General features: G+C 36.7%; 1 protein-coding gene across 5 annotated transcripts; it reads left to right on the top strand.

Annotated features, from left to right (window-relative positions):
• Positions 1-1,523: 1,523 nt before the first annotated feature.
• On the top strand, positions 1,524-18,013 carry LOC127640052 (putative interleukin-17 receptor E-like). 5 transcript variants are annotated; one of them, XM_052122422.1, is made up of 18 exons: positions 1,528-1,669; positions 3,271-3,298; positions 3,477-3,617; positions 5,268-5,374; positions 5,543-5,657; positions 5,812-5,862; positions 5,941-6,083; positions 6,170-6,241; positions 6,337-6,391; positions 9,276-9,436; positions 9,542-9,586; positions 10,280-10,337; positions 10,421-10,572; positions 10,854-10,919; positions 11,043-11,100; positions 12,733-12,855; positions 13,274-13,323; positions 13,687-18,013. In XM_052122422.1, exons 1-18 carry the CDS (start codon positions 1,574-1,576, stop codon positions 13,693-13,695), a joined length of 1,530 nt encoding a protein of 509 aa, XP_051978382.1. In that variant the 5' UTR covers positions 1,528-1,573; the 3' UTR covers positions 13,696-18,013. The 5 variants fall into 5 exon arrangements, 4 of the variants coding, with proteins under 4 accessions (XP_051978381.1, XP_051978382.1, XP_051978383.1 ...); XM_052122423.1 differs by having other exon boundaries at positions 5,812-5,856; positions 13,687-18,012; XM_052122421.1 differs by having other exon boundaries at positions 1,525-1,669; positions 3,537-3,617; positions 5,812-6,083.
• The last annotated feature ends 972 nt before the right edge of the window (positions 18,014-18,985 follow it).

The following is an 18,985-nucleotide window of genomic DNA, read 5'->3' as shown; positions in this document are numbered from 1 at the left end:
TCCATAAAAAACAAAACATCCACTACGTCACCAAAATCTTCTACGTCATTACGCTACAGTCTGCAGCAAGGAACCTCTAAAACCAGGCAAAAACTGAATTATCTGAATTATCCTAATTACGCGAAAGATTGGCAATGGCCACGCGATTCGCGATCAGTATTGTTAACATTCTCTTCATGTTATTATACATACAATTCTTATTTATTCGCATACATTATTAGAAAGGAGTAATCTCCAGATTTGTATTTTACAGTTAGAGTACACATCTCCAGAGGCGGATTTATGCATTATGCAGGGCGGCATGTTGCGGGTGGGCGGCACGAGGCGGCGGCAACAACTTTGGGGGCGTGTTGCAACGGGTTTCGCCCCAGGGTGCCAAAGAACCGCTACTGCACATCTGACATTAAAAATCAAAACGAGTCTTACGGACATAAATATGTAATAAAGACATACATGTCCATTAAAGCGAGTAAGCTCTCATCTTTGTGTTACTGTGAGGTTTCAACAAACAACAGCCATTAGAAGTTGTAGTCCAACTGTGCAGAGACAATTTTATGGATTCTTATATGTTTACTTTACATTTCTTTAGAAAAGATTGGATTGTCATTCAGTTTTAATCTATGGTGTGGGGGATGATTTCTTGGCACACTTTAGGCCCCTTAGTGCCAATTGGGCATCGTTTAAATGCCACGGCCTACCTGAGCATTGTTTCTGACCATGTCCATCCCTTTATGGCCACCATGTACCCATCCTCTGATGGCTAATTCCAGCAGGATAATGCACCAGGTCACAAAGCTCGAATCATTTCAAATTGGTTTCTCGAACATGACAATGAGTTCACTGTACTAAAATGGCCCCCACAGTCACCAGATCTCAACCCAATAGAGCATCTTTGGGATGTAGTGGAACGGGAGCTTTGTGCCCTGGATGTGCATCCCACAAATCTCCATCAACTGCAAGATGCTATCCTATCAATATGGGCCAACATTTCTAAAGAATGCTTTCAGCACCTTGTTGAATGAATGCCACGTAGAATTAAGGCAGTTCTGAAGGCGAAAGGGGGTCAAACACAGTATTAGTATGGTGTTCCTAATAATCCTTTAGGTGAGTGTATATGTTCATTTTAAATATCACTTACTGCAAATGTTCTGTTTGATATGTTAAAAATTTAGTTTGATAAATGGTTAGTGTTATAAAAGGATGATTGTGGGGTGTGTGCGTTTTGGGGCACTCATAAGGGCCTGCTTTTTTGTGTTGATTTGGAGTCCCTAGGATCACCTCCTTGTATACAGCAATGGAACATGTATAGATATAAGGAAGAGGAACTTGAAGCTGCTCTATATTTGAAATACTCTACCAAATGCCCTTAAGGATTTTCAGTCGGAGAATTTCCCAGTATTTTTCCCTTCAATGCCTTCAACATTAGTTACCTTTTAGGGGGCGGGAGTAGTTCCCCCATACTGCATGTCAATGCCCAGTTGATATTCAAAATGCTGCTGACGGTAACAGGAAGTAATTCACAACAAGTGAACAGGTTTGTACAAGAGCTTCAGCACACCAACACTGACTGAACATGAAACACCTTCTGCTGATGCTCATCCTTCAGATCGTTCAGATCCACATGGACCAAATGGAGAGGAACCAAGACTGTGCATGGCATTGTTCTGAGGTAAATATATAATTTATAATATACAGTTTTTGTTTATTTGTAGTTTTGGTAACATCTGATTCAACTAGTTTGATTCAAGTCAAACCCATAAAGAAATCTGATATATGGCAACTATGTTAAACACATAGATGAAATATGTTCATTTAGGGTTTACACTGATTAAAAAAATATATGTCATATATAGAGAACATTTATTTTAATATACTACAAAACTGTCAATTTTCATATATGTAATATATTTTCTCAAATACAAGTGGAGTTTGAATAAGTACAGTACAAATATGAATTATTATAATATGAATTATAATTTTTAAATTATGTTCATTTATATCAGATTTCAGTTTGGGAAAATATTATTTAAGATTACTTTATTACTTCATTAACCTGAATACATTGTTACACCAATAAAACTCATTAGGTCAGATCTCTTTAAGGGAAAAATTGCAGGTGACACATTTTTATTGTATTGAGATTTTACAAATTAAATTGATAAAACATTTCAATAGATTTTAGATCTGTTGCACTGATGATCAGCCCTTGCTCACTGCAGCAGTCTTATTTATAATATTAATATTAACAAATAGTTTCATATGCTTCCACATGATGCTGGACTACATTACATTTGAGAAATTTGCAAAGGGACATTGATGCTTTTAACAGGGCTCATTTGCATATATAAATGTGTAACTTAATTATGACACTGTTGTGCAAATGTTGTGTTTTATGCCATAATAAGTAATGGATTCAGTGCATTTTATTAGTCAAGATGGCATGATCTCAGCTGTAACAGTGAAACCTTGCACCTTATGTAATATACAGTATTTAAGCTGCATCTCATTATTACAGGTCCAGTCAAATGCAAATAACCTACTGTCACTGATCTAGGGCAATACATGTTTAATCTTCCTGGTTAGCTGATAATTGTAATAAAACTTTTTCACAGACTGTGATGACACATTTCTGCCTTATTTAGCAGTGTAAATCTCCAATTTTTTTTTTAATATTGAGGGTAAATTTATAGCATTATGCTTTGTGTTGTATTACCATGGAATTAGTTTTAAAAAATGATTTTCCACAGCTGTAAGTGGGTTTCTATTACAGCTGCTGAGAGAGTGACAGTAAATTTGGCATCTTCTCCTTAGCAGACTGTCTTCATCCACCGCTCTCTATTTTTTATTCTTCTGTAAAGTCATTAAAATGTAATAGTGGATTTTTTCTTTTGCTCTTGGAGCAAATGGGTAAGTGAAAATAATATTAGCTGTGATCTCCCATTCACTCCCATTCACCGCTGTCGAAGTTTACCCTGCAAACGTTTACTTCTGCTTTCCAAAACCCGGAGTGTGAAAAAGGTCTGTTGGATACACTAGATTGACAGACTTCATATTTCTGATGTTTTATTTACACTGTGTAACCAGGAACTGTCTTAGGTGCCAGGAGTGGGAAACCCCTTGCAATACCATCCTTATGTTTATATTTCCTGTTAGATGATAAAGCAGTCTCTGGACTTTGACAGTACATGAACAAAACAGTAGGCTACTCTACTACCATGACTCATAATAGTGCTAAAAATAACATTGAATCATTTTGATTTCCTCCAACAGGGACTACACTGTAAACGAAGAGCTTACTGTAAGTACATTAGGAGTCTTTCATAAATGATCTGTCTGTCTGTCTGTCTGTCTGTCTGTCTGTCTATCTGTCTGTCTGTCTGTCTGTCTGTCTATCTATCTATCTATCTGTCTATCTGTCTATCTGTCTGTCTGTCTGTCTGTCTGTCTGTCTGTCTAACATATTGTATACCTTATAGCTCCACTGTCAGTATCTCGCTGCAAGAATCAACCTGTTAACAGCACCGTATTCTCTAAAGTGATTCTGTCCACTGTTTTGGGATGTGAGGGGAGAACCTGTTCACTTCAACTCAGAATTGCAACCTCAGTGAATATTACCGGTGTGTTTCATTCATTTCACATTACAAATGTACAAATAAAATACTATTGATGTAGTCATATACAATCTTAAATTAAAAAAAATACTCACAGGCAGCCCATTTGTGTTGCAGAAATGTGAAAATAGTTAAAAGCGAAGAAAAAGACTAGAAATATGAAGTATTTATGTAGTATTGCAACTAATGAACAGGTATATACAATCCTTTTAGGAAGTTGAAATGTCCTTCAATGTGACCAGTGTTGGGTAGATTACTTCTGAAACAAATTACACAACTAAAATTAAAATCAATAACATAATCTTTTATATTACACCATCTAGGTAATCTAATCTTACTTTTTGATTACTTATTGCATGTTTTGATGAAAATCTAATTTTAAGTGTTCTATGCTACCAATTTACACACGTTCACATTAGTAAACATAGATTCAAGTCTGACATCTGTATGTTTTAATCATCTGTATGTAATCATGTAATTCAATTATAAATTCAATGTATTCTCATTATGCAAAACATTTAATGTTATCAAATTACAAGGATTTGCTTTTTGTTTCAGATTACATACAGTAATCCAGATTACATGTAATCTATTGCTACCCAACACTGAGTGATATATTATATTTGATCTAAAACTATTTTAGTGTGTTTTGCTGATTCTTTGACTATTATGCATGTAGTTTTGTGTCATGGAATGCTTAGCAGGAAGGAGGACCCAAGCACAGGAATGAGGGAAAGTTAATATATTTATTAAAACAACAGAAAACTCTCATGGGGGAGAGAACAAACCAAAACATATACTAGAATTACGACAAATAACTAGGACTGACCGGGAACAGGAACAAACAAATTTACAAACAAAACAATTGAACAAACACAAGAGGAAAGAAGGCACAATATATAGAGGAACATACATGAGGGAAAGGTACAGACAATCAACATGACGGAGTGGGCGTGGCAAGAGGAAACAAGCAGGCAGAGTAAGGAGTGCGCATGCTCTCAAACACGAGACAGAAACAAACACATTAACAGACATCAGAGAGGAGAGGGCTGTCAGACCGAGGTCGTGTAGCACCATTTAATATAATTAGTGGAGGTGAAAAATGTGATTAAAAATGATAAAAACTTAAAAGAAATTGTGACCAGTTACCAGCAACTAAAACTTACACATTTACTTATACATTTATGTCATTCAGGAGTTTTATCCTTCAATCTTGATGTTGATAAAACAAAAGCTCAAAGATTATGTATTTGATGCATTAACTCCCTGAATACTTACTGGTTACATAATGACACTGGTCAACATGCAGTGTCATGTATTTAATTACATTTGTTACGCTATTATGTTGTTAAATGATTACACTGATAAGCCTACAGAGTTCTTCCGTCATGGTTACAATTAACCAAATACTGAAGTAAATAACTGACGCAGTATTCCCAACCACTTTTAAAAACATAATCTTTAACAGCTTCGACAATATTTAGTATAATAACTATAATTAAAAAATGAATAAGTGGAAAGTGTGACATTAACTGATCGTAAAACATGCCTTAATAACAACTACCTTGTTGATTTATCCTATCATGACCTCAAACCACCCATAAAATGGATGTTTGAATGTTTTGTTGCTTTTTAATGGTTTGTTCTGTTTTCCAGATGAGATCCGTGGAGTTTCAGTGTGTGCCGACTCTGCGGGGATGATGGGACATTGTCAGATTTATAAATTTGTCCAAGTTGCCGGTGGAAATGAAACAGGAAAACAGGTCAAAACATATCATTGCCTGATCTGAGGTTACACTGTAAAAATATATCTGTTACACCTATTAAGCACTCTTGAGCATAAATCTGTCATTGTAGGTTAAGATATCATCTCCTGCCTTGTATGGTTGTCAAAAACGGTTTACTCTGGCATGCTTTGTTTCTATCTCTAGGTGGATGTGCAGTTTAAGTGTGTCCCTGTTAGACCTGGACAGCATTTGTTTGTAACTCTCAAAACTGTTCCAAACTACTGTAAGGCCACGTGGATACAAAGACACCTTGTTCCCGGTATCAGTATTGTGTATTTGTGTATCTGTCCAGCTGTAACATAGAGCATGTTTCTCGTTAAATTCATTTATCAGCATTCCACACATAAAGCATATATGCACATTGTTGCCACACCTAATATGATCATTTATTGCCTTTTTGTTTTTATTGTCAGAATGCAGTCATGAAGGCATCAGAGATGAAATTGCAGAGTGCATCAGTAAATGTATTCATTATAATGTCACAATATTCATTGAGTTATTTTTTATGATAGTTAATGCCTTAATGTATGTTATCATTGTAGCTGGAAAGCTAGTGTATACTGTAGATAAAACCAGGAGGGAGATAACGGTGTCAGTGACTCATGCTCCTGAAGACACAGATTATAATCTCAGGCTCTGCCATAAACGTAGTGCCATTTGTACAGGGGAAGGGACACACAAAATGGTAAGAACCGAATACTGTTCCCTAGAATACTTTAAAGACCTTGACACTGTTTCATTGTATCCTTTCACGTTTTGCATGTGTTTCAGATCAAACCACCAAATGTACACAGAAGCATAACTTTCCAGTATTCAAAAGCCCTACCCTGTTTGTGCATTGAGGTGTCAAAGCTTTCTTTTATGAATAATTTGCTTCTAAACATGCATCGCTTCTGATAGACAGTGGTACTATTCATCTTCACTGTGATACATTTCAGGGCTGGCCTGCCAGAGTTGATGCAAGGAGAGTTCAAGTGTGTCCATTCAGAAATAGTGAGTTACACTTGCTATATTAAAAACTAAATTCTGTCGTAACACAATTAACCTTTCTTTTAGGTGCTTCTAAACCTAATGTGGTTATATCTAATTTAATTTTATACGCAGTCTCATGACTTACATTTTTCAGTGCTAGGATGTACTGTATCTGTATTAGGTTTATTGGTACCAGTTAGCACTTGTGCGTGTTTGCACAGGAAGCATATTTGTCATGGTAGATATAATTCCAAATTGCATTATTGCTATCTGTTGATCATAACAGACTCAATTCAGCTTAAGAACTTGTTGAAACTCTGAAAAAGAAGGTTTTCTGTACATTTAACTGGCTTTAAGTGCAAAATTCTATTTAATGTGACTGAATCACATTAATTAATTAATACAAATTGAGTGCAATAATTAAAGCTACACTATGTAAGATATTTTTTAAATAAATACAATTTCTTTAATGAGCAAGCACACCAACAATCCATCTTCCAAAGCATTAGTTTGCCTTACCCCAATTCACTACAGTATATAAAAAGCCAATAATGTACAATATACAAAGCCTATAATAATAATTTATATTTTAGAGCTGTCGGGACGGATTTGGCCTGTCATTCTTATTCCGTAAAGAAGGTCCGGAGCTGCTACAGCACTTGTATAGGCTGTATTCATGCTAGCGCCATCTTTCATTTTTAATGGGAATGGCAATGAGGCTGTGAGGGATAGACTTACCATCTCTTCACTGGCACGAACAGTGTAAAGATGTATAAAGCTCCTAGATCACATCTGATTTTCCACAACTCATGTTGAATTCTTTGTATACTGAATGTTCTTGGATAGATATTTTATCAATGGTTTCTCCATGGAATGATCCAAAAACACATTAAACCATTAAACTGTAGCATAGCTCATTGAAGAGAATGTAAGACTATCCCTCACAGCCTCATTGTCATATCCATTAAAAATCAAAGATGGCGCTACACTATGTGTAGTGATAGGATTGGTAGTAGTTTGAAGCTGAAAGCTTGTTGCCACAACATATGAGCAACATTAACCATGAATCATTCAAAAAGGCAACCCTCTGGGGAATCGCCAGTTTTCAAAATTAAGAAACCTTGAACCGAGAAGAGTCTGCAAGCAACAAGGTAAAGCCACAGAGCCTGTAATAATAAAATATGAAACAACATCAGATTGGCTTTTTCAGAAGTGGCAACAACTCTGAGATCTTAAAGAATTTAAAACCAACCCAGAGATGGCATTTCCTTGCTCGACAGGTAAGGTATTTTATTGGACCTATAGTCAGCCAGGTAGCTCTCTTAGCATGGTAGTTTGTGAGATAGCGTTAGTCACTCTAATGGGGCATTTTGTTATGGATTGTGGTACAGGAGTACTTGATTTAATTTTGAGTAAGGACAATGGGAAAAAATGTACTTTATGCTGGTAACAATGCCAATCTCTAAACCAGTTACTACCTTGATCTATTTGCCTGCTAGCTAAGTTATAATATTTTCCACCGTTTGACTTTATCTGATATGACTAGCAGTCGTTGTCTAATATCAGCGTTGCCTAACTTTTGTAACATTATTTATTATGAATCAATTGTTTTTAACGAGTCAAAACAACAGCGGAAGATATGCTACTTAGCTGCTAACGAGACAGATGTTTCGTTATCTTTTGTTATTTATTAAAACATTTTGTTGTTGTTGTCATTAATGACATTTGCTCTGATAAGTTGATCACCTGTAACCATGGTTACACCAGTACTCCCCAAACCATCAGATTAATCTACACAAAAGAGTAGAGTCAAAGCCCAGCTCACGTAATTACTAAAACAATGTTCCTCTGCAAGTAACTTGCAGTTTGATGTTTAAACCTCTAGAAGGGCAAAAGTTACATAGTAGCTGTGTCTCCTTTCGAAGGTGTGTTAGGTAGGATGCATCCTTTGAAGGCTGCAGTATACTGAGCATCCTCCTTTAAACAAGTCTTGTTTAAACAAAATGTAGGACAAATGGAAACGGAGCGTAACATGGTTGCTATGACAGGATGCCACTCTTTAACAAGTGCGAGCACTTTTAGTGAGAAGGGAACAAAGTCCCTCTGGAAGGGAATGTATGAGGTACATTTTAGGAGAGTTATAATGATGTAAAGAGAAAAGAAAATAGATTTTACAGGTGTACTTTTAGTCTAATACTTTAATTATATATTAATATAATTATACATATTCACACTGCACCCATCTACTGAGGTACTTCAACTTGGGAATTAACATTCCTTGCATTTGAACATCATATTTATGGGCAAATTGGCATTATTTTATTTTTTAGACTTTTCCGTTGAAGCAAAGTATTGTGGGTTGTGAGTGCCCACGAAGGAGACACCTCATTCATCCTCCGAATTCCCACGAAAGGACGCATTTGAAGGCTGCATTCAAAGTGTCCTACTCGCTTTTCTGAAGCAGCCTCGAAGATGTATGCAGCCGACAAATGCGATATCCGGAGGACGCAGCCTTCCAAACGAGACACTTTAATCGCTTTAACAAAAGGAAAACTGTAATTCAAACATTAATTAATTAATTCAACCCGTCTAGCTCTGGTTTCTGATTTGGTTGGTCATTGTTGTTTGCTGCAAGTTTTTCTTCTTCAGTTTCTCTGTTTTGATTAATTTATCTCCATTATGAGAGTTTTGGTTTGTATTTAGTTTATTTTAAAATAAAACCCATTGAAGGCACTTTTTAGGTTACCTGACAAAACATTTATTAGAGTGTACAGTTGCTATGTATTGAACGTTTTATGAACGTTTTATGAAAAAAAAAAAAAAAAAAGTATACTTTTTTTTAGGTGACAACATTTTTATAGTGTGTCAAATAGCTATATTATGATTCAATTCTTTTCTGTTACAGATTTGGAAGAGTTGTGGTCTGGGATATCCTATGACCCATACAAGGAAGAATTAAAATGGGAGCCATTGTGTCCTGTCAAAGTGTCTGTTTCTCTTTGCCATGCTGATGGAGGAAATAACTGCCGGGACCTTGGAAATGTATTCTATTCCGAAGGACAAAACGTATGAGCTCTTCACACTGATCCTTTGTTCCTTGATCTTACATTTACAGTTCAACCTGTTGATTTTTAGGAACCCTTTAATCATTTGGTATTGTTTTTACCTCAGGTGATATTCTCTTCCATGGATCCACACCCTATGCTTTGCACGAAGGTTGAGTGTTCTTTACTGCACCACTTCCCCTTCAAGTTGTCTCCTTAACTATTGTTTAAAATGCAGCTACTCTAAAGACATAACGTAATAGCGCTGTTCATTTTGCTTATTTCCAATGGAATTTTCAAGGTTTTGTTCTACAACATAAATCTCATAGTCATACCCCAATCATGACCTTTGAAGCCACTGTGTTTTTAAAATCGTGAGTTGCTAACAAGTTGCAACAACTACCACAATGAAGTTTATGTGCTTGACAAATCAATCAACCTTTGTAGTGTTTATTTAGCAACTTGTTAGCAACTTAAGGTAACGGTTTCAGAATTCTATGTTTGAGGTATGAATGTATGTGATTTATGTTTTTGAACAAAACATGAATGTGTCTTATTCTGATTATTCTAATTATCCATTAGAATTCTAAAAATCCATTAGGAAATCTATAGCTATCCCTTGCCCAGTTACCCTGCCGGGTTGGCCTGCAACTACTTGATGTCATGACTGAACAGTGCTATAGGCAGAACATTTATTTTTGTTTTATTTACATATGCAAGAATATTCTGACAATAATCAGAATTAGTTTATATTCTGATTATGTAAGCGTCATTTAAACACATTAACCTGAATATGGGCCTTATCTGGAAAAATAATTTGCATGTAAACGTGGTCATTTATCACATTATTAAATATATTTTTTAGTTTACCACTGATGGCGAAACATGGATAAAGTGTCCTTTCGCCAAAGGGAATTTCACAGGTACATGAGTACTACACCTTTAGCAAATATGTTACTTACTGTATGAAGGCTTTTTTAGTTAAACATCCTTTGATATTTTAAAGTTTGGAGAGTACAGTTTGCATCCAGGGATGGTCAGCACTGGGCAGAGATATCATCTTGGGTCAAAGCCAACTTTTCTGTTGCCCTCTGTGAGACAAAACCATCCTCTCAGTGCAAACAAATGGAGAGAAACATATCACAAATCATATCTGTGGTAAGAGAAAATGCAAGTAACAGCACATTGAATCAGCTCTGATTACTTAGGGCAAATGTACATGATGTAATTATTTTGGTATCTGGGGCTTTCATGTATAACTTAGTAAACTCTGCCTGGAGGTTTCCAATGAAGGCAATTCCCATGTCAAAGAAAGCACTTTCACTTGTATTTGTACCTGGTGACATGACAAAACAAGGGGTCTGTTCTAAGGAAAAAGTCAGAGCATATATCATATTTAAGCTTGTTTGATGTTACAGCAGTTCTTATTTGTTTCCTAGGACAGCATGAAGCACACAGCTTTCAACTTTTCTAGAAGTGCATGTGAAGCGTGTGTTTGCATCCAGGTAAGGAAACAAAGAATAGTTACTTTAGGTGTTGACAAATGTCAAATAAATTGTTTTCAGCAGATTAGATTAATGCCTTTATTTATTATTGTGGATGATTTAATGAATGTTCTTATTTAAAAGGTGCAGAGGGTGGATGTACAGTTTTCAGTCCCTGTTCTACAGTGTGAATTGCAGTGTTGTAAGTAACTATTTGGGTACTACGGGCACTTTCTTTTTTTTATATGAATATCACATTAAACATCACGTCTTGGAAGCTAAGCCTTCATTTTTATTTTTGTATTGGACCTAGACTTTCAATCTTGAAATATGAAAATCCATTCATTTTTAATACTGATTTGCTATTTTCCAACATCTTATCCAATTTTTGTAAAAACGCAAAGTGCAAGTGGGCGTGGGTGAGAGTGTTTACGCTGTCTGTGGGTGCATGCGTGCAAACTGTAAATGTATTTTATGTTAATAAGGTAGCGCAAAGAGCACTTTGCTGTTTTCCTGAGAAATAGGTCATTGCTCTATGATGTTTGAGAATCCCATCTAATCTTGCTGCAAAGTCTAAAATCAATTTCTGTATTTGCAGTTTGGGGATTCTACCAGCAGATGAAATCAAAGAGCTATCGATCACTTTTAATACTTGACTTGATTTTTGTGTCAGTATATCAATATGATTAGTAAGGGATAATGTTAAGTCAGCCGGTTGTTATCGCACAATAAATCCCGACAGGGTGAATCGTCCTGAAGGGGTTTATTTTGTGATAACAACCGGCTGACTTAACATTATCCTGCTTATTACATGACAACTAACCAAATAAATAAATACATGGACATAAAATATTTTTTTCCATTGAAATTATGTAATTTGAGAAGAAAGAAATCACTGATCAGATGAAATCACCTCTGGTTTGTGTCGGAGTTCTGTGTGTTTACTTTGTATAAATGACCGTATGACTCTTCATTATTCAGGCTATTACAAGACTACTTGCCAAATAAATGAACATAATACATGCAATTATTTTATTAGCTTACTTGTAGTGATCGCACAGTGATCCGAGAAGCAGGTGAGATGGCTTGCAGAACCCGGATGAACAGTCTGATACATCTAAATGTGCAGTTGTTACAGAGCAATATCTGACCGTTGGATGGCGCCATTGACAAATCAGAATCGAGTATTCCAGTGAGCCGTGTAATACATAATAATAATAATAATGATGATAATAATAATAAAACATTTTATATAGGACCCTTCCAAAGCTCTAGGACGCTATACAGAAATTAAACATAGCAATATCCGGAGAAGAACCTCAGAATTAAAGTGCTTTTTGCATGCAGTTTTGCTAACCCACTTGTGTCTAGATTTGGCGCATGCTTGTAGAAAACTTCATGGCCATGCCCACTGACTTGGCATGTATGATGTATAGCATAGCTCTGCACTTAAGGCATAGCACTCTTAAAATAGGGCCCCGTATATGCGATTAAATTATCCCAAGACAAAGGATACTTTCAAAAAAACTACTGAATCTTACCACAGAATGAATGGCGATTTCAGATGTACTGGAAATATCATTTGATAATGATGGTTCAGAGAAGATAAATAAATAAATAATAGAATTCTCCTGTGATGCATGTATATCGACTGTTGGAGATTGTTAGTGGACAAATTAAACTAGTGATTTGAATAGTGTTTTAAGGAAGTTTGATTTCTAAATGCCCACATAAAAAGTGCTCATAATGAAAAAGACACACTTCTGTGATCCATTATCTATATATTACCTCTGAAGGCTATAAAGGATTTGTGTTTTGTTGATTAATTCCACAGCAAATTGGTGTCGTTACCCGGAAAGAAGTTACATTCAGGAGATGGAGAAGATCATCATGCTTGCTGCCATTATTCTGACAGTGATCTTGGCAGTTGCCTTAGTCGGTAAAATGATGATAAGAGGTAAATTAACTACCGGTTTGACACACCTGTTGCCGCTGGCATGAGGGGAACTATTTGAGATTGCTGTCTATAAAAGTACACATCTTGTTTGAGATGAAAGGGATGATGACAAATGATTGATGCTGAGTAAAAAACAGTAAATCCTGATTGAACTCCCCATTTCTGATGAAAATAATAGCAATAACGAAAAGAAAATGAGTGATTACAACCATGTAATCAGTAGACTTCAAAAGAAGTCAAATAATTGTAGACGTACCAGTTCAATGATAAGCTAAAGTAAAGATTTGGGTGTGGTCTTGCTACGATAAAAAGATAAAAAGACTGTGAAGTTTGGGTTTTATTCACCAATTTTTGCTCTTGACATGCTTGTATGTATCCTGTTATTTATTATCGTTTGTATATTTGACTCTTTGTGTAGATGGAGGCAAGAGGAGAACGGTGTGGACAAAAGTTGCGTGTCATGGGACGGTAGGTAAACCACATACTATAATGGAGAATGATACCTCAACCCCTTGCTCATGCTTAGTCTAAGGGATTTTTCAAAACCCCTCAGCCTTAAGGCCCTTTCACACCAAATGCAATGCAAAAAAGCTTGACGAACTGCTGACAAATGGCCCATTCATACCAAAAGCGATGCAATTCTTCGCTTTTAGCAATAGGTGGTGCTGATTGACAGAAGAAGGGACCCCAAGACATTTCTAGAGACCAGAAAATTATAGTGACTTGTTGTGGGCTCTTTTGGCATGGGCTAGTTTTGCATGAGTACATATGTATTATACATATCTTACATTGTTATTAAATAAATTCTGCATTATTTTATCATTCTAACAGAGACAGTGACACATACAGCAAGTGAGGATGTGGATTGTGGGACAGTTCTCAATGCAGGATATTTGACTTTATTATTAGGACTGAAGCTCCATCATGACAACATAATTCTTACATCTTGTATGATGCATGCATGAATGTTGTAAAAGCTGATAAATGTATATAAATGCAATTGATATGTCTGTATGAACGTTTATAATGAATAATTGAGGGCTGAATGCAACATCTGCTGTAAGATGCACAATGTTTATAATGCACAAGAATATTCTCATCCCAAACAAATAATTGTGTACATAGATTTTAAAGGGGAAGTGTGTAATTTATGTGCATATAGAGTCACCAAACAGAATTGCAAAAAGAATGACAATTTTCCAAACAAAATTGTAAGCACTCCCCCTCTCTTTCATTGGTGGACTGAGCAGATTGTCCCTCCCCAAACTTATACAATTGGTCTTGCCAAGTTTGCTTCCTGAGCTGGCCGAGATAGCCAAAGAACCACAGTATTTACACTTGTCAGGGAAATCTGCCCACAAATGGCTTACTTGTAGCGGTCTCTCCCTTATAAGCTTGGATGGGAGAAAGCATTTTAACATCATAAAAAAATTACACTTAACCTTTAAAGCGTATATGTATAAAAAAAAAAAAAAAAAAGGCTGAGATTAAGACAGTGACACACATTAATTGTTTCCTGTCATATCATTCATTCAGACTTTGCACAATGACATTTTCTTGTAGCCTATGTTACCTTTTTGTACAGCAGGGGGCAGTGTTTGTCACAAATGAATGGATGTCTCAGCAATGAGATTTCTTTTTTTGCTTTGTGGCTTTATATTTCTCTCACGTAGTGCTTGAAACTAGGTCACAAATGGGTGGTCAGCTTATACAGACATTTGTATAACCCTGTGTCTCAGTTCACTGCCATAGAAAGTTTGCATATATCTGTTACTGAAACCTGTGTCTGTGTTAGCTGTGATGTTCCCATCATCAAGATTATCTGACACTTTTCTCTGCACCCAAGGAAAAAAAAAAACACTCGGAGATACAGATGCAGAGATACTGTATATCTTTTTCAATGGTGCGGCTTCGTGCTTTTTGGAGGGGCAGGGTGGATTTGGTGCTGGGGTGTGCTGATGAAAACATTCCTGAAGTATAGAGTAAAGCCCAGACAATAGAGCTCAATCACAGATATAGGAAAATACAGCAAACCAAGAGAGATTTTGGATGGATGCCACCATTGCCGCCCCATTTTATGGTTCCATTCTGTCTCCAATCTAGATAAGTAGAGTATAATAAATGTAGTTTAAAAGAAAAGACCCTGCTGGTCTTTTCAGAGGTGTTATACAGTTGAAGTCAGAAGTTTTCATACACCTTAGACAAATACATTTAAACTCAGTTTTTCACAATTCCTGACATTTAATCATTGAAAACATTCCCTGTCTTAGGTCAGTTAGTATCACTTCTTTATTTTAATGGGATATGTCAGAATAAAAGTAGAGAATTATTTATTTCAGCTCTTATTTCTTTCATCACATTCCCAGTGGGACAGAAGTTTAAATACTCTTTGTTAGTATTTGTTAGCATTGCCTTTAAATTGTTTAACTTGGGTCAAATGTTTTGGGTAGCCTTTCACAAGCTTCTCACAATAAGCGCTTTAGCGCTTTGAGTGCAAGAAAAGCGCATTATAAATAAAAGGTATTATTAATAAGTTGCTGGAATTTTGGTCTATTCCTCCAGACAGAACTGGTGTAACTGAGAGGTTTGTAGGCCTCCTTGCACGCACACGCTTTTTCAGTTCTGCCCACACATTTTCTTGCATATTGAGGTCAGGGCTTTGTGATGGCCACTGCAATACCTTGACTTTGTTGTCCTTAAGCCATTTTGCCACAACTTTGTAGGTAACTTCATTGTCCATTTGGAAGACCCATTTGCGACCAAGCTTTAAATTCCTGGCTGATATCTTGAGATGTTGCTTCAGTATATCCACACAATTTTCCTTCTTCATGATGCCATTTATTTTGTGAAGTGCACCAGTCCCTCCTGCAGTAAAGAACCCCCACAACATGATGCTGCTACACCCATGCTTCACAGTTGGGATGGTGTTCTTTAGCTTGCAAACCTCACCCTTTTTCCACCAAACATAATGATGGTCATTATGGCCAAACAGTAAATTTTTGTTTCATCAGACCAGAGGACATTTCTCCAAAAAGTAAGATCTTTGTCCCCATGTGCACTTGCAAACTGTAGTCTGGCTTTTTTATGGTGGTTTTGGAGCAGTGGCTTTTTAATTGCTGAGCAGCCTTTCAGTTTATGTCGATATAGGACTTGCTTTACTGTGGATATAGATGCTTGTCTACCTGTTTCCTCCAGCATCTTCACAAGGTCCTTTGCTGATGTTCTGGGGATTGATTTACACTTTTTGCAAAAACTACATTTATCTCTAGGTGACAGAATGCATCTACTTCCGGAGAGCTATGATGGCTGTGTGGTCCCATGGTGTTTATACTTGCATACTATTGTTTGTACAGATGAACGTTATACCTTCCGGCATTTGAAAATTGCTCCCAAGGATGAAACACACTTGTGCAGGTCCACAATTTGGCTGATTACTTTTGATTTTCCCATGATGTCATTGAAAGAGGCACTGAGTTTGAAGTTAGGCCTTAAAATAAATCCACAGATACACCTCCAATTCAGTACACCTATCAGAATCTAACTGACAAACTGTCTAAAGGCTTGACATAATTTTCTGGAATTTTCAAAGCTGCTTAAAGGCACAGTTAACTTAGTTTATGTAAACTTCTGACCCACTGAAATTGTGATAGTCAATTAAAAACAAAACAATCTGTCTGTAAACAATTGTTGGAAAAATTACTCATGTCCTGCACAAAGTAGTATCCTAAAAGACTTGCCAAAACTATAGTTTGCTAATATTACATCTGTGGAGAGGTTACAAAATGAGTTCAACCTAAGTGTATGTAAACTTCTGACCTTAACTGTAGATGTTTAAAATGTGCTAATAAGTATCAGCAACTGAATAGGTGGGGTATCTTTGATCACACCTTGTACTGAAATTCCTAGAGTTCAAGCGAGAGTAGCTGTGTGTGCGTTAGTACTGGAGTGTTTTTGAATGGGGTAAACACTGTAAATCATGCTCATGAGAAACAGTTGGCCCAAATGACCTCATCGTTGCCTCAAGACTCCACCTGCTGCTTGCGAGACTTCAGCTGGGAGTGAGGCATTCCGCTTTGATCCTTTCCATACGTTTAGTCACAGCTCCTTGCCAGAACACTACCTCTTCTGTGCCTTCCTGAAAGAACGTTTGGCTGGTTGTGCTTTGCTGCGTGAATCATTTTTGGTTTTAAGCATGAGAAATGAACAAAAGACATGAAGAAAAATGACTTTCATATGGGAGTGTTGTGGTGTAGTTGTTAATACTCAGGCTTGGTAATCGTAAGGTTGTTGGTTTGACTCCCTGCAGAAGCATCACACATATACCCTTGAGCAAAGCACATACTGTAGGCCCTGTCCCAAATGACACACTTGATGTGGACTTGCAGTCTCCTGGCCTTCATTTGCGTATGCCCATAGGGTGTTACATATGACATTTTAGCACTCAGAAGGGTGCTCAAGAGCACCTCCTTTACGCTCCTTTTCCTTCCAAAGTGGTCTACTACCCAACAGCTTATCCTCTTGACCAATCACAGCGGACTGGAGTTTCTAGGGATTTAATATTCAATTTCAATCATTGTTTTCTCTGATTGTCAATGATGGATCTCTTGCTGCGATATTGTATCACTTGTATCACTTTTATAATGTGTGTATATAATTGGTTTAAAAAAAACAATATTCAGTTTAACAGAGCTGGAATCACTCATATTCAGTTTCTATTGAATAGTTTACTTTTGTTTTCTTGGGGAAGTTTTATGTTCATAAAAGCAGCTTAAAACTAAAACTTTGCTATCATTGTATCGAAGAGGATTGTAGCATTATTGTCTCTAAAATATCAAGACATGGGAGAGTTTGTTCCTGCACAAAGATGTAGCTTGCAATAATTATTATATTAATTTAAATAGCAACATCTGTTCTACCGTTGAAATATACAGTATACCTGAAAAAGTGTGACTGTGTGTATTTTAGAAAGATATTTATGATCTATGGCAGTGTGTGAGCCATATGTTCTTTCTATACATTTGACTGTTTTAAGCACTGGCATGCAACCATCCAGGTGTCCGCGTCATGTTTATTTGTTCTGTAAGTATTTAAAAAGATGGGTTTTTTGTTGTTGTTGTTGTTGTTATATGTGTGATTTGAATTTCAGAAGTTTATGATTAAATCTTGTAATGCTTTATTGTCATTGTGTTGCTTAATAAAAGCAAATATTCAAAATTGAGATTTTAGTGTGTTTCAATCACCCTATCAATGTCATGACTTTTTCTAATAATAATTTTCTATTAATAATAATTTATAATAAAAATAAAATTATATGTATAATAATCAAAAACAAAGGATGAGATTTTAGAAACTGTACCTTGTGCCAATAGGTGTTGAGCACTTTTTCGAGATTTGCCTTGTTGTTGGGAGTGGTAGACGATCAACTGTTGGGGATTCTCCGAGTTGTGTGGGAGGTAAACCATGGCCAAGGTACCATTTCGGGTCTGTTAGGCACAGACACATCATCAGTAGTGTGCCCTTGCATCATTGGATGTTTCAACCATTCAACACTATACATCCCCCTCAAGAGTGGCCCACTGCAGGATGATCAGTCCTCAGCTTGTGTCCTGTGCTCAACCGTTCCCGAAATTCACCCTGTTGGTGAAGTCTGCAGCTGGCTGAAAGGTAGACGGGTGGGAGTTCTTGAGTGGTTTATGTTGCTTTACTTGGGGCCCAGCACGGGTCATTCTGCTTGATTCAAATCCACTTGTTACTTCTTTCCGCCACCTCTGAGACTTCTATTCCGCAAAGCCTGACCGTGGATTCAGAGTTCTTTCAACAGTCTGTTGATAGATGATGCCACTAATCCTCTGCATCCCACTTCAACTGGATAATCTTTGGTGTTCCATTCCCATAGCTCCCTCCAGCTGATCTTTCTCCTCTCCACACCTTCCCATTGCTCCTGCTTAGCAAAAGAGACAGCCTTCACGTGCCTGTGAAGCTGTAAACCAGGGAAAAGGTAAATGAAAGGTTATCTACCTGTGTTGGAAGAATCCAGCTCCAGTTATCATTCTTTGTTACACTGGTGCCGAAACCCTGGAACTGTTTTGAAGACTGCTCGCCCTATGGAGTCCTTCTCACTGTCCGACAT

This window comes from Xyrauchen texanus, chromosome 49, assembly GCF_025860055.1.
Source record: "Xyrauchen texanus isolate HMW12.3.18 chromosome 49, RBS_HiC_50CHRs, whole genome shotgun sequence".
NCBI classification, from domain to species: domain Eukaryota; kingdom Metazoa; phylum Chordata; class Actinopteri; order Cypriniformes; family Catostomidae; genus Xyrauchen; species Xyrauchen texanus.
This window is presented reverse-complemented; position numbering and strand designations above follow the sequence as displayed.